Genomic DNA, 13,660 nt, shown 5'->3' on the forward strand with positions numbered 1-13,660 from the left:
CTTTACAGTCTCTTGGATAATGATCCAGAATTCTGAAACTTATGTCATGTTTTCTCTATCACTCCTTCAGTTGCTATCTGCATTTTTCTAGACCTTAAAGAAGTTTAAGAAGAACTAAGGTTTTTTGAGAGGAAAGCAGCGAAACCCAGGAAAATAGTAGCTTGTAAAAGAATGAGTTTGTTTTTGTAGCTCATGTACAGAAGTTGGCCAGGTGTTCCCAGAAACATTTTCTTCCTGGTAAACACTATTCCTTGTTGCTTTTCTAGGCTCTCTGTCCTGCTTTGGATTACGAGCCCCTCTTTTCTTGGGCTCAGGCTGCACTCCACAGTGTAATGATGTATCATTTGGGATTTAAAGTTCTTTCCCAGTTTAACAGTCTGTGATCCACAATTCTTCATTTGCAGTAGAGGCTTCTTTGAGGACATTTTGTTCAAGAAGCTATGGCGACCAGCTTGATTTTTAATCTCTTTAGGAGAGTGTTTGCATTCCTACTTATAAAAGTAACCTGAGGAAATATGAGAGTCTAAGTCACAAAACACTATTTATGTCACATTAGAAAGGAAAGTGTGATACTGAGTCTCTTAGTATAGGAGACTGTTAAGAAGCTTGCAGGGAAGCTAATGCTTTCCAGGCTAAACTAGGCTCAAATTAGCAACTTCCTATATATACTTTTTTAACTTCAAAATTGTTACTTTCTGTTTAAGTACACTATACCTGAAGTACTAACTGTAGGGTCCATGAGACTTTCTGAGGTTGTTTAATACTGTTTTCACTTGGACTGGAGCGACTGAGCATCCTTTGCCTTATGGAAGCTTCTTTAATACGGGGTATTTTGATTTATATCTTATTTGCAACTCTTCTGACATGTAAACCCTGCCATCTATGACTTGTATGTGTCTTGAGTTGATGTCTTCTGCACTCCCATCCCTTTACTGCATAAAATTTGTAAGCTGTTCACAGTGAATACTGGAACTCCTGTCAAAACTTGTCAAACTGGTTACTTTCTGTAACTTGTACTTCCCTCAGTTCCTTACTCCCTTAACATGTCATAGAATAGAATAGAATCAGGATAGTTTTGGTTGGAAAAGACCTTTAAGATCATCAAATCAACCATACATACATACAACCAATTGGGTTGTATTTGTTTTCTGTACCTTACAGGCTTTGCATAAACAGTCTTCCTGTTGTTTTCCCAAGTTAGATGACAAGGAGCTCAAAGAAGAGATGGGGGAGAACATGGCTGCGCATCATATGGTGTTTGGTGGCTAACTGGTGACTTTCTCATGTGTGAAGAGAGGGTCCAGAGTAGGGTCACGAAGATGGTCAAACTGCTGGAGAACCTGCCTATGAGGAAACACTGAGGGAGTTGGGTCTTTTCACCCCGGAAGAGAAGGCTCGGAGGGACCTTGTCACAGTTTTCTAGTACTTAAGGGGTGGCTACAAAGAGGACAGAGGCTCTCTCTCCACAAGGAGCCACATGGGGACCACTGTAACAACCTCCCCAGGGATGTGGTAGAGTTCCCATCGCTGGAGGTTTTCAAGACCTGACTGGACAGGGTGCTAGATAATCTCATTTAGGCTCCCTTTCCCATGATCTTTTGAGGTCCCTTCCAGCTTGGGCTGTTCTGGGATTCTATGAATAAACCATGCAATGAGACTAATTATAATTTCCAGTTAGTCAGGTGCTATCAAAGGGCACATAAATCAGTCCTCTGACTTCTCGCAGCTTTTTATAAAAGTTAAAAATGACATTTCCAATCCTCAAGTCACACACAAAGAGTGTGTGACTTCAGCATTGGAAATGTCATTTTTCTGTACCTTTCCAAATAGTGTTTTAGGTGCTTCTCCAGAACATGAAAGGATACTTCTTGACTTCTGCAGAGTACCCACTCTGGAGGGAGGGGAAATTTTTCTCCCTCTGCACCCCCCATGTAGTATTGCAGTGTCCCATTTCAAGTAACACTTCAGCAGTGCTAGGGCCTAGCCATGTTTGTGTGAAGTCTGTCTTGGCCATTCCAACCAGCTACTTGTTTGCTGATTGAAAGTTTCTGCACCCAGAGCCTTTGTACTCTGGGCGTTCTGAGCAGAGGCTACAGTTGTCATGTTGTACGAGTTTTGTGAGATGTTAGTTAGGAAACTTATTCTAGTTTTGGAGGTTAGGAAAGGCTAGAAGTGAGCGAGATGGCTGGAGAATGAGGAGCCGGCAGAAGCTGGAAGAATCTGGTGTGTGCCTGTTCCCTGCAGAGAACCACTCCCTGTTGTGGGCGGGCTGTCAGAAGGAACATAAAACTGTTTCTCGCTGTTGATTTTTGTGAGCACTAGTTCCTGAGAAATATCATTTCCCTTTTCTCGTCCCCCTCCTTCCATGGCATCTTTTACTTGCTTGTGTTAACTTTTCAAAGGTATCACCTCTGCTGCTTGGACCTGTAGAGAAGCCACATGTGAGGAAAAGGCTTTCCTGGGCAAAGGGGATGGCTCTTAAAATTGAGTAGTTGTTTGCATTCAGATGTAAGAATCAGTAGAACTGATGTTTGGGGATGGTCACAGTGGCCGATTGTAGGTACTTTATGAGCAGCTATGAAATGTTAGTGAGTTTTTTCTTCACATTGTTCTGCGTTACCTGGAGAGGAATGAAGATACTGCAAATAATCTGAATAACCAAAGAAACAGGGGTGAAGTCAAGCTGTTTGTAAAACCTCTCTTGAATTGTGAGTATTCTTTCAATAGTGAGGCTGTAAGCGTAATTGTCTGCTGCAGAATCCATAAACAGGAAAACAGCATCAGGGATTAGATAGTTTTAAAAAATACTGAAACGGAGGTGCAAGAGGGATGAATTAAAAATTTGAGGACGTTATGCTGTATTTGCTCTACAGTCAAATTTTAGATGCTCTTGCGTGAGGCATTGGAATCGCTACTGTGGATTTTAACTTGTGGTGATAGGAAAAGGCCATCTGAAGATTAGTGGCACCTTGAGCTAAATAGATGTGTTTGAATTGTGCCTTTAAGCAAATACAGAATTAGAGCAAAGAAAAAAGCACTGCTTTGTTGTTTTAAGATCTTTTTGTTGTTTTAAGAACACTGGCTTGTTTATCTTAAAAGGCACTTTCTGTACTGTGAGACTGCATTGTATACTAACATTTCAAGTAGAGAGGGATGGAGAAGTAATAGATTCAGACATGAGAACTTGACTGGCATTCCCCTTGACTTTTGAGTAGTGAAAATGTACATCATCTGAAATGTATGTTTTAGCAAGCATTCTGTTCATGCTAACAGACATGTAAATAGAGGAGCTGTGCTTGAGTAACATACTAGCTCTGGTATGTTAAAAAAGTAAACCCTAGAGATTCTTAAAACTGAATGCAGTCAAGAAAGTTAAGAAGATTGCCTAAGAGTGTATATCTGCACTAGTCAAAGTTATCTTTTCTTTGACTGTTAAAATATTGCAGCCTATGAGATTTTTTCATTTTCACTAGTAACTATCTGTCTTCTATAATTAGAAATGCAGCTTACTGTCTTCTCAGGAGAGATTAAAAACTGGCCGTGGTGAATTTGAATACATCTCATCTGTCGTGTACTACTGATACAGTGTTCTGTATTTGAGATCAAATTACTTTAAAGAAATAATCACATGTTATTTTCTTGTTAAGGTCAGAAAGAACGATCACTTATTCTATCATCTTGGGTATTGCAAGTTAAATAATTTTTAGCTCTGTCCATTGAGCCTTGCATGCTGGGCTGAAAATTGGTGGCTCAGAAGCTGATTCGTGTGTAGTTTATCTGCTCCTGCCTTAGATTTGGTGCTATTTATCAAAAAAGACGGAGCAGGCTGATGTCAGTGACTACAGTTTCAGTCATCTGATTTCAGTCTGCTACCAAAGGACTGTCTGAACACCAATCTGCATCTCAGACTTTATTTCAACCGATTGAATGCACTGCATGTTTTGGGCTTCTCACTGTGAAGTAGTATCTTGGCTAATCAAAAACGTCTTTCCTATCTTATTCCTGCTCTCTAGTTTGAAAAAATGCAGACCGCAGTGACAAGGTTAGTCTCACCAATGTCATATACAAAAGAATAGTAGTGCTGGACTTTACTGTTCCCCTTTGTGTATACCCCACAATAACATTAGGTCTTACAGCTTTAAACTTTGAGTTCTGTCCTCGTTTTGCTCTGTACAGAAGAAATGTCAAGGTGCATCTCTGTTTTGAGAACAGTGACTTTTCGAATTATTTGCTGTGATAATCTTTGCTTTTGTCATGATGATCCGTGGCTCCATTAAATGAGATGGAAGGAAACAAGGTAAGGAAAAATCGGTTGTTACAAGGAGAGGAATGCCTGTTTCAGTTTTTCCCCCTGTTTTTGAAATGTATAGTGGGAGAGAATATATAGGTCAGGAAGGCAGGTGATTGTAGGGCCTTTCTATGAGATCAGCTAAAAGAGCTTGAAGAAGTGGTACAAAGTCATAAAATAACTAGTGAATACTTAATGAGAGTAGATAAATGCTTGTGAGATAAGCCTTCTCAAGGTACTAAAGAGGAAGATTTAAGTTAGTTAAAAGGAAAGGTGGGCCACTATGTCTAGACCAGTACCAGATAAATTATGGGCTGAAGGAGAAACACGATGGTGAGGTGGTATCTTAATTACTTGTGAAACTGGCTACTGGACTTCATGCTTCTCCTTAGTATTTTGTCTGGAGCGTTAGCATTTTAATGACACAGATTGTGTGGTAGTGCTATGCGCACTTTCAGCCCCTAATGCTGAATAGGTAGAATGCTAGAATAGGATAGCAGTAGCAGCATGAAACTTGTTTTTACAAGATTGTGTTTACAAATTGGAAATATACTTATGTGGCCAGCTCTGTTCTTTTTGCACTTTCAGATGGATGGAGGCCTGTCTGAATGAGGAGCTGCCTCCTACAACAGAGTTAGAAGAAGGACTGAGAAATGGAGTCTACCTGGCCAAACTTGGAAACTTCTTCTCCCCTAAAGTGGTTTCTGTGAAGAAAATCTATGATAGGGAGCAGACTAGATATAAGGTGAGAGCTGTTTGCCATAGATACTGCTTTAGGTAGACATCTAAAATAGGAAAATGTGCACACAGAGGTCCTGTGAGCAAATAAGCCGAAAGTTAGCTTATATTAGTATTACCTGAAAAACTCCACCTTCACTCTAGAACATTGGTTAAGTGAGGGAGGATGGACTCTTAGCTTTATATCTGAGTTTGCACTCATGTGAAAGCGCTTGTCATAAACAATATGATTGTATATAGAAGATTTCTGACTTCTTTTCTGAAGAGTACTTTCACTATCTGTCTTAATGAACCTCTCTGCTATTGTTGACAGCTGTGATACTTTTTTTCTTACTGCCTGCTGCCTTGTTCCTGCCTATTTTTATTTCAGGCAACTGGTCTCCACTTCCGGCACACAGATAATGTAATACAGTGGCTGAATGCCATGGCTGAGATTGGTCTCCCCAAGGTAATTTCTGTGTTATATGTGCAGATATATAATCTCAGAAAAGCTTGACATTCCATAGAAGCATTTGCTGTTGTACAAAAGTCAGCAGATTTTATCTAGTTAATTCCTCATTTTCTAGATTTGGGTACCTGTATAAATTCTGTCCTAAAACTTGCTGAAAGATTTCATTCTGCTATGTGTGTGAGAATGATTAGGAGCAAAATAATTCCTCCTTCAGTACCATATCCTTAGTATCGCTGATCTGGCATAACATCTGCATTATGTTGTTCTTGCTATGCATTATTTTGAGCAGCGTCTAAGCTACAGTTTGATTGTGGAAGACTTTTTAGAAATCTGTATTAAAAAAGCAGTGCAACAGAAAATACTGTGTTCTCCATTTCTTCAGATTTCTTCACGAAATTTTCACGTGAGGTTGAAATGTTCCTGGTCTAGCTTAATCAAATATAAATTATTGGCTTCGCTTGGGGAATGACCAGCTAAACTCCTCTGAGATAAAAACTGTTGTTACCTGAAAATATATGTATCTGTGGTAGTGTTGTGCTGATAGTTAAATTGCATACATGAATAATAAGTAAATTTATTTTAAAGTCATTTTTTTGTTTGCTTTTATTTTAAACAGTGTTATGGTTAATCTTACCAAAACTAGCATTGTGTGGTTTGTTCTGGTGTGTGTTTTAGTTGGGTACGTGCTTGCAAATTGAATGTTTTATTTTTGACAAAGTTTTTCAAATAACTTGTTGAGATTTACTAGTTGAGCCTTGCTGGGATTTATGATGATCTTACGGGAACAAAGTGGGGATTGGGAAATACTGAAATATGCTGTTGAGTTGTTAGATAAAAATAAACAAGGGAGCTAGATGGAGATATGTTAAGGGCGAGGTATGAAGCAAGATTTTCAGATGTATACGGGAGAAATAAATGTGCAAGGAGATGTTAAAGAAATTGGGCCAGGATCCAGTACATTGATAGAGAGATACTGATGCTTTATTTTCCCATGCAGAAGAGGCAGAGAACTAATACTGTGGAGTTGTGAGGGTCCTTCAGTTGCTCTTGCCTTTACAGAAAGGGCAATACTGTTTTGTGCTCATAGGCAACAGCAAGGAACCTCCCAATAGCTAGGAAGTAACGTACCCTGTCAGCACTTCTGAATGAATTGACACCTCCAGTATTAGCCCCTTGCATTAAACTTTGAAGAGCTTTGCATTTTTTTATTCTCGTGGCTTTCACCGAAGTTCTCACTAATACCTCATGACCCAGTATCTTGGTGGACCCACAAAAGAAAGGGTGTAGAATGTGGGCAGGAAAAGGGGACCCATGGTTTGAGTGGCAGAAACAAAAAGAAGGATTGTCTTTTCAAGTAGGAGAAATATTGAGGCAGGGTAGAGCAGCTCAAAGAGTTTTGTTCTGTGGGCTGTTTCGTTAGCGTACTGCAGACGAATTAGGCTTATCACAGTTCTGTGATTTGGCTGTATAGAGTGGGTATCATTCAGATGGCTAACTTTGTTTTATCTTTAGATATTCTACCCAGAAACTACAGATATCTATGATCGCAAGAACATGCCACGCTGTATCTATTGTATTCACGCGCTCAGGTAAGGTGTGCTAGGCAGAAATCTAGTTGCTTCTGAAATATTTGCAAAGCTGAAAGGCAAGAGGGGAGAGAGCTGAACTGAAGGCTGGATGAGGATGCATTTTCTAGCAGAACAGTCTTAGCAGGTCAGAGCAAAGATCCATGAAGCCAGTATTTTGCTTTTGGGAAGTGGCCAAATCAGATGCTGAAGGAAAAAGAACCAGTCAAGTATGTTGTGATTATTGGCTTCCCATCCCAGTTCTCACCCTCCCTCTCTACTCTCTGAGGCAGAGCTAAAGGTTTTGGGGCTTAAAGGAAATCATGAAGCCCTAAAATGTGTTTGTGAGAAGGGAAAATACTAGTTTATCTAGGGTTGAGTCAGATCACTGAATGAAAACCAGCATAGTCACAGCATTGTACTGCAGTATGTGTATCTTGATGACCACAGTAAGTGATCAAACAGGACCTGTTGTTGAAAGGTCTCTTACATTTTAAAATCTCACATAGACTGAGTAGGATAATCTCTGTTCTTGAAAAATCTAGGAGGATTCATTTGTTGATACTTTGCTCTTCAATTTGACAGGATGGTACATTGCATGTATCTTTGATTTTGGGTTTTTTTGGGTTTTTTGTTTGTTTTCCCCCCTCCTCCCCCAGTTGGCTGGTTTGAATGGAAGTGTGGCTTTTGGAACATGTTGAGATTTTTTTTTTTTAAAAAAGGTTTCCTTTTGTAGAATTTACTAGGTAGTTGAATGCTGGATTGTATACATTTGGGTCTTCATTTGTTGCTTGCTCAGTTTCCATTCTCAAGAATGGCTTATTCTGCTCTCTGATCTGTTGCCAGTGTGAAGAGATGGACTGCATTTATCTGAATGTTATCTGATATTTCACATTGCCGTAGATGAAATTATTATTTATAGAAGTGAGCTTGATTACAGCTTTAGATCTAAAAATAGTAATCTCTGTAGAATGCGTCATTTGGAGTTTATAGAGCAGTAAGGAGTAGACCTGTGGTGGAGTACACTGCCACTATCAAGACCAATGCTTCTTTTTGTTTATGTTATGGCAAAGTTCTTCCCTCATTGGCAGCTTTGTGATAGCTTACCTGAGTGGCTCCTTGAATCTAAATCTCCTAAAATTAACTGTCTCATTATCAGAACCACAAGGAAAAATTACTACTTCTAGTTATTTGCTTATTTTCTTTTCTAGCCTATACCTGTTCAAATTGGGTCTTGCCCCCCAGATTCAGGATTTATATGGGAAGGTGGACTTCACAGGTAAAAAAAAAAAAAAAAAAAAGTTGATATGTGTACTGCCTTTATCTCATACTCTACTAGATATTGTATAGATCACTTAAAGGATTGTTACTGTTGATATCCTAAATGCAAATTCAATTAAAAATTAATGGCTGTGAGGAGTTATAATAATTTAAAAAGAAGGTTTGATTTGAGTGCTTCTGAGCAAGGCTTTTAAATAGCCATTGGTTCACCGATCATTACTTTCATAAATCAGAACCCCTTAACTTTTTTTGCCACTGTTGTAAGATGCTTAAACCTTGCCTCCATCTCCTTGGGAGAGATTTCAATTTGGAACTTTGTAAACAGTTCTGACCTCCCTTGACAATTTGAAGTAGAGGTGCCATCAACTGAAGAAGAGTTTGCCAGCTCATCTGCTGCAGGAGATTCCAGCACAAAGTCCCGTGTCCACAAGCCTCTCAAGGTTTCAGTTCCTTGATTTTTGCAAAAGTGTCAAATTCTGTGTTTTACATCAGGGAAATTCCTGCCTGAGGGTGCGCATCTGATTTAAAAGGTGTATAAACTTTATTTTCCTGCAAAACAGTTGTTGACTGTACTGATAAAATGCTATGTTTAGCAATAGCATGTTTAGATATCTTCCATTTGCTTTTCTTAGCATAGTCTCTCTGTGGGGAAAGAAGAATGCTAAAATACTGTCTGTGCATTTTCCTGACCTGTTGACAGCCATGGTTGCAGCACCTCAGAACGATGGAGTCTGTTTGCAGCTCCTCATGAGTCATGTGTTGTTTTCTAGTGAGAAAGACTGTAGAATATTTCCGTATGAGTTTCTGGGAGAAATGTAGGTTTTAGGAAAGTGTGCAAAATGCCTATCTGTTTTCATTTATTTTGTTTCATTTACTGAGTTATATTCAAAGTGTTATTTAAACAGCGATTGTAATTTATTGTAGTTATCCTAAACTTCTTTGTAGCCACAGTTGGTATAGCAGTGCTGATTCCTAATGTGTTTAAGCCTGCATAACACTGTTTTTGTGTATGTTTCAGAGGAAGAAATCAGTAATATGAGACTTGAACTGGAGAAGTATGGTATTCAGATGCCTGCCTTCAGCAAGATCGGAGGAATTCTTGCAAATGAACTTTCTGTGGATGAAGCAGCATGTAAGAAAAAATTGAGTTTTGTTTTATGTGATTATTCAAATGAGCAATTAGATTTATTTTTTTTAAAGTGTTGGTTTTAATGTCTCCTGTTGTAAGACAGTACAATCCTTTTAGTAGGCCTTTTGGAAGACTGAGAAGAGGGTTTTCTTCTTTCCCTTGTGTAACTTTTTTTTTTTTTCTCTTTCTGGAACATGATGATTTGACTAGGTAGAGTATTGTACTAGGAAGTAGACTGACATTTTTTGTCAAGAACACAAAGCCTTGATGGAATGAGAGGTACTTTGGTGATTTGTTTATTTTCCAGATAATTCTTCTACTCTTTCCAGTTAAGTTTTCAATTTTTAACAGAACTGTTGTGTTTGGGACTAACTGGCAGACTCTGACTTGTTTTTCAGTACATGCCGCTGTCATTGCCATTAATGAAGCAATTGACCATCAGGTTCCAGCTGACACTCTTATGGCAATGAAGAACCCTAATGCCATGCTAATAAATCTTGATGATCAACTGGAATCCACTTACCAAGACACACTCTACAGAGCAAAGCAAGACAAGATGGAGAATGCTAAAAACAGGGTAGATCAATTCTCCTTTCAAACCATCTATTTGCATGCATTGCAATTTTGTATTGCGGTGTAAACTGGGGGGAATTAATAGAATGTGTGTTATGGTCCTGTCTGTGTAGTGTTAAATGGATTTACTTCTGGTGGTATTCTAATATGTTCCCTAGTAACCTGTCTTCCTATCGTAGAAGACAGGTAGCAGGTAGCTGCATTACTCTGTTTAGCTGTCTGAAATATGCACCACATAGACACAGGATTCATGTTAGCCTTTATATGTTGAGAATGTTCTCTCTATTTTCATACAATATAGATACATTTTCCTAACAATGAAATGGTGAGCAAAACTTGATGATGCTCTCAGAAAGGGTCTGCGTTGTTTTAGAGTGCTGTATATCAAATACCCAGCTATGTGTACTGCTTTCTATGTTCGGGAGCAACACTTTGTGTTCATCTGGAGCTATTACTGAAATAAGGTGTTTGTTTCTAGTCTGTCTGTGTCAGTGTGAGTATGCTTACTTGTATGTATTTACTTCTAGGGCTTCTTTTTGCATGTGTAGTGGTAGCCTATCTATGGCCTATCAGAACACTATGTAGATAAACAGATATCCTCCCTGACCTTTTTAATGAGAAGATCTTTGATGGCAAAGGATACTGTAGAAACACTCATTAGTTTTTTACTTCATCTTCAGATTGCCTCAGAAAATTCAGAAAGAGAGAGAGATGTGTATGAAGAACTTCTGACTCAAGCTGAGATTCAAGGAAACATCAATAAAGTAAACAGTAAGTGTCACACTAAAGTAATAGTCTTAATTAAAAGAGTACTTAAAAACAATACCTGTGCTCTTCTTTGCTTTCTGTAATGCTAACAAAGATGGAATGTAGCTCCCCTGTATTTCTGGGATTCTTTTGGTGATGTGGTGTTTTTTGTTTTGGTTTGGGTTTTTTTTCTTTCATTATTAGTACATAGTTGTAAACTGAATTAATTTTGACTTCTGTTACCCTTCCTTTAGGAAATGAGTTGTCCATATCACTGGCCCCCCAATTCTTCACCTTGAGTGATGCATACTATTTCCAACCTTCAGCCTCTTTTTTCAAGTACTACTTTGCAATTGACTTTGGAAGTCTTCCATTTGGATTACATACCTAACTTGCTGTCTATTAGGTCTAAGAGAGTTTCTTTCTGAGACGTAGGTTATATAAATCATGAGACTTCCTTATTTGATGTTTCTTTCAAAACTCTGCTTTGCTATTTGTAGCACATGCAGCCATATCAAAGATTGACCTAGCACTGGAACGAGGAGATGCACTAGCACTGTATGAAGCTTTGGCAACGCCAGCCCTGGGACTCCGAGGATTGCTACGAGAAAATTGTGACTGGTATTTCAAGCAGTTTTTGAGTGATAGACAACAGAAACAAGAGGTATGGAAAAGTCTAGGTGCCTCCGATTTGTGAGGTTTCCCCTCCACTGCCGGTCCCCCTTCACCATACCACTGTATACTAATCACTTGCTATATAGCTGTATTACAGTTTAGTGTTGGTTTGAAAAAGTTAATGGTAAGAGACAGAAGCATACATATTGTAAGAGACATAAGCATATTTATCATTTCGTTTTCATCTCTGCATATGAAAGGCCAGTATAATGCTTGTACGTATGTATATAATCAAAATACTTTCACCAAACCTGAAAGTACTAACTTGTGTGTGTGTGTGTATAGAACCATTATAATGGTTCTATCGCAGTCTTCTGTCTCATTTTACTGTTGTCAGTGCCCAAATAATATGGATATTTGTTTTATAAATACCTATCAGATAAGCATATACTACTTTCACTGTGGAGAATCCACTATACAACATTTGTAGATGTGGTGCTTAGGGCATGGTTTAATGATGGACTTGGCAGTGTTAGGTTACAGTTGGACTTGATGATCTTAAGGGTCTTTTCCAACCTAAATGATTCTATAACTAAGGTTAACCTTAGCTTCTAATTTCAAGCCAAGTCTTCATTGGATTTTATGTACAGGCTGCTTATGTATGCTGCTTATAATGCACAAAATAGTTTTTAAAGCCAGCGTTGTCTCAATTATCACAGTATCATGTATGTTAATAGGGAAACAGTATGCTGATAATAACATGGTTATTACTGTTGCATCTCTTTTAATGAATGAGATAAAAAAAGCGCTGCAGCAAGGTAGACAAGTAAGATATTGCATGCATTTGGATCCAGGAAAAAATGCAGACAAGTCAGTTATACAGTTACAACAAACTAGATCTTGGGCACTGTGGTGGATGTGTAGGTGCTTGTATGTCATAGATAGAAAATACAGTGAGATGACCCAACAGCGCCTGCTGGAAGACCTGTCAACAAGGAGATGAGATGGCTTTTGCATTCTAGGGAGTGTCAAAAGACCCAGAAAAGTTCAGACTGCATAATTACAGTAAGAGGCTGAAGAAACATATTTGTTCTTAGAGCCTTTGAACCATAGTTGGGAGTAGAAGTAGTATATGGCAAGCAATCAGAAAACTGAATCTGTAATAAGGCCTGACACCTTAAATTGAGGTCCTGAATAAATGTCAGGTTTGAATTTCTGTTTATTCTTGGAGAGGATAGCTATGCATTATCTTAGCAGAGTTAAATCATCAAGTATTGGAGCAGACCTCATTGATAGTATAAGTCTTAAATCACCAGAGCTGTCAGGTGGGAAACAAACACTCAGTGTCAGGCACCGAGTAATCATGTGTAATTCACTGTTGTAAGCCACTGCTTAGCTGAGTATTGTATCGTTTGGCACATTTAATGACAGCAATTAAAGGCATGAGAAGAAATCAGAGTGTGTTCTCAGTGCTGACAAACCTGAAGCGAGCCTCAGAATGCTGTTCACACTGCTTTGCTCACAAAATTGCCCTTTCAGTTTTCTGTTAAGTCAGCAAATGTCAAGCTTCTGGGCAGACCTTTCTTATGCAGTATGCTACAGAATGAAGATGGTGATCAGTCCCCATACTAGGTTTGTTCCCAGACTATTGGAGGTGTCTGGTCTGATCTTTCCTAAGAGTCAACAGGGCACACCTCTTGACTGATGTGGTTGCCAAGCCACTCTCCTTGGTATTTGAAAAGTCATGATAGTCAGGTGAAGTCGCTGGTGACTTGAAAATGGGAAACATTGCGCCCATTTTTAAAAAGGATGGAAAGGAGTTTCCTGGGAACTACTGACCTGTCAGCCTCACCCCTGTACCTAGAAAGATCATGGAACAGATCCCCCTAGAAGCTATACTAAGGCACATGGAGGACAGGGAGGCAATTTGAGACCGCCGGCATGGCTTCACCAAGAGCAAGTCCTGCCTGACCAACCTAGCGGCCTTATATGATGGAGTGACTGCATCAGTGGACAAGGGAAACACTATGGATGTCATCTATCTGGACTTCTGTAGGGCCTTTGACACAGTCCTCCCCAATATCCCTTTCTCTAAATTGGAGAGATATGGATTTGATGGTTGGACTATTTGGTGGATGAGGAATTGGTTGGATGATCGCATCCAGAGAGTAGTGGTCAGTGGCTCAATGTCCAGATGAAAATTGGTGACAAATGCTGTCCCTCAGGGGTCTGTATCAGCGAATCACAGAATTGTAGGGGTTGGAAGGGACCTC

General features: G+C 39.1%; 1 protein-coding gene across 1 annotated transcript in view; it reads left to right on the forward strand.

Annotated features, from left to right (window-relative positions):
- IQGAP1 (IQ motif containing GTPase activating protein 1) overlaps positions 1 to 13,660 on the forward strand; it is a 58,670-nt gene that overhangs the window by 12,402 nt on the left and 32,608 nt on the right. The window contains exons 2-10 of the mRNA XM_010164022.1: positions 4,877 to 5,033; positions 5,397 to 5,474; positions 6,990 to 7,066; positions 8,254 to 8,321; positions 9,342 to 9,455; positions 9,851 to 10,029; positions 10,208 to 10,211; positions 10,716 to 10,796; positions 11,273 to 11,436. Of these exons, the coding sequence (XP_010162324.1) occupies positions 4,877 to 5,033; positions 5,397 to 5,474; positions 6,990 to 7,066; positions 8,254 to 8,321; positions 9,342 to 9,455; positions 9,851 to 10,029; positions 10,208 to 10,211; positions 10,716 to 10,796; positions 11,273 to 11,436 (922 nt within the window). The remainder of the gene's footprint in view (positions 1 to 4,876; positions 5,034 to 5,396; positions 5,475 to 6,989; positions 7,067 to 8,253; positions 8,322 to 9,341; positions 9,456 to 9,850; positions 10,030 to 10,207; positions 10,212 to 10,715; positions 10,797 to 11,272; positions 11,437 to 13,660) is intronic.

This window comes from Antrostomus carolinensis, unplaced genomic scaffold (genome assembly GCF_000700745.2).
Source record: "Antrostomus carolinensis isolate BGI_N321 unplaced genomic scaffold, ASM70074v2 scaffold12143, whole genome shotgun sequence".
In the NCBI taxonomy this organism is placed as follows: Eukaryota; Metazoa; Chordata; class Aves; order Caprimulgiformes; family Caprimulgidae; genus Antrostomus; species Antrostomus carolinensis.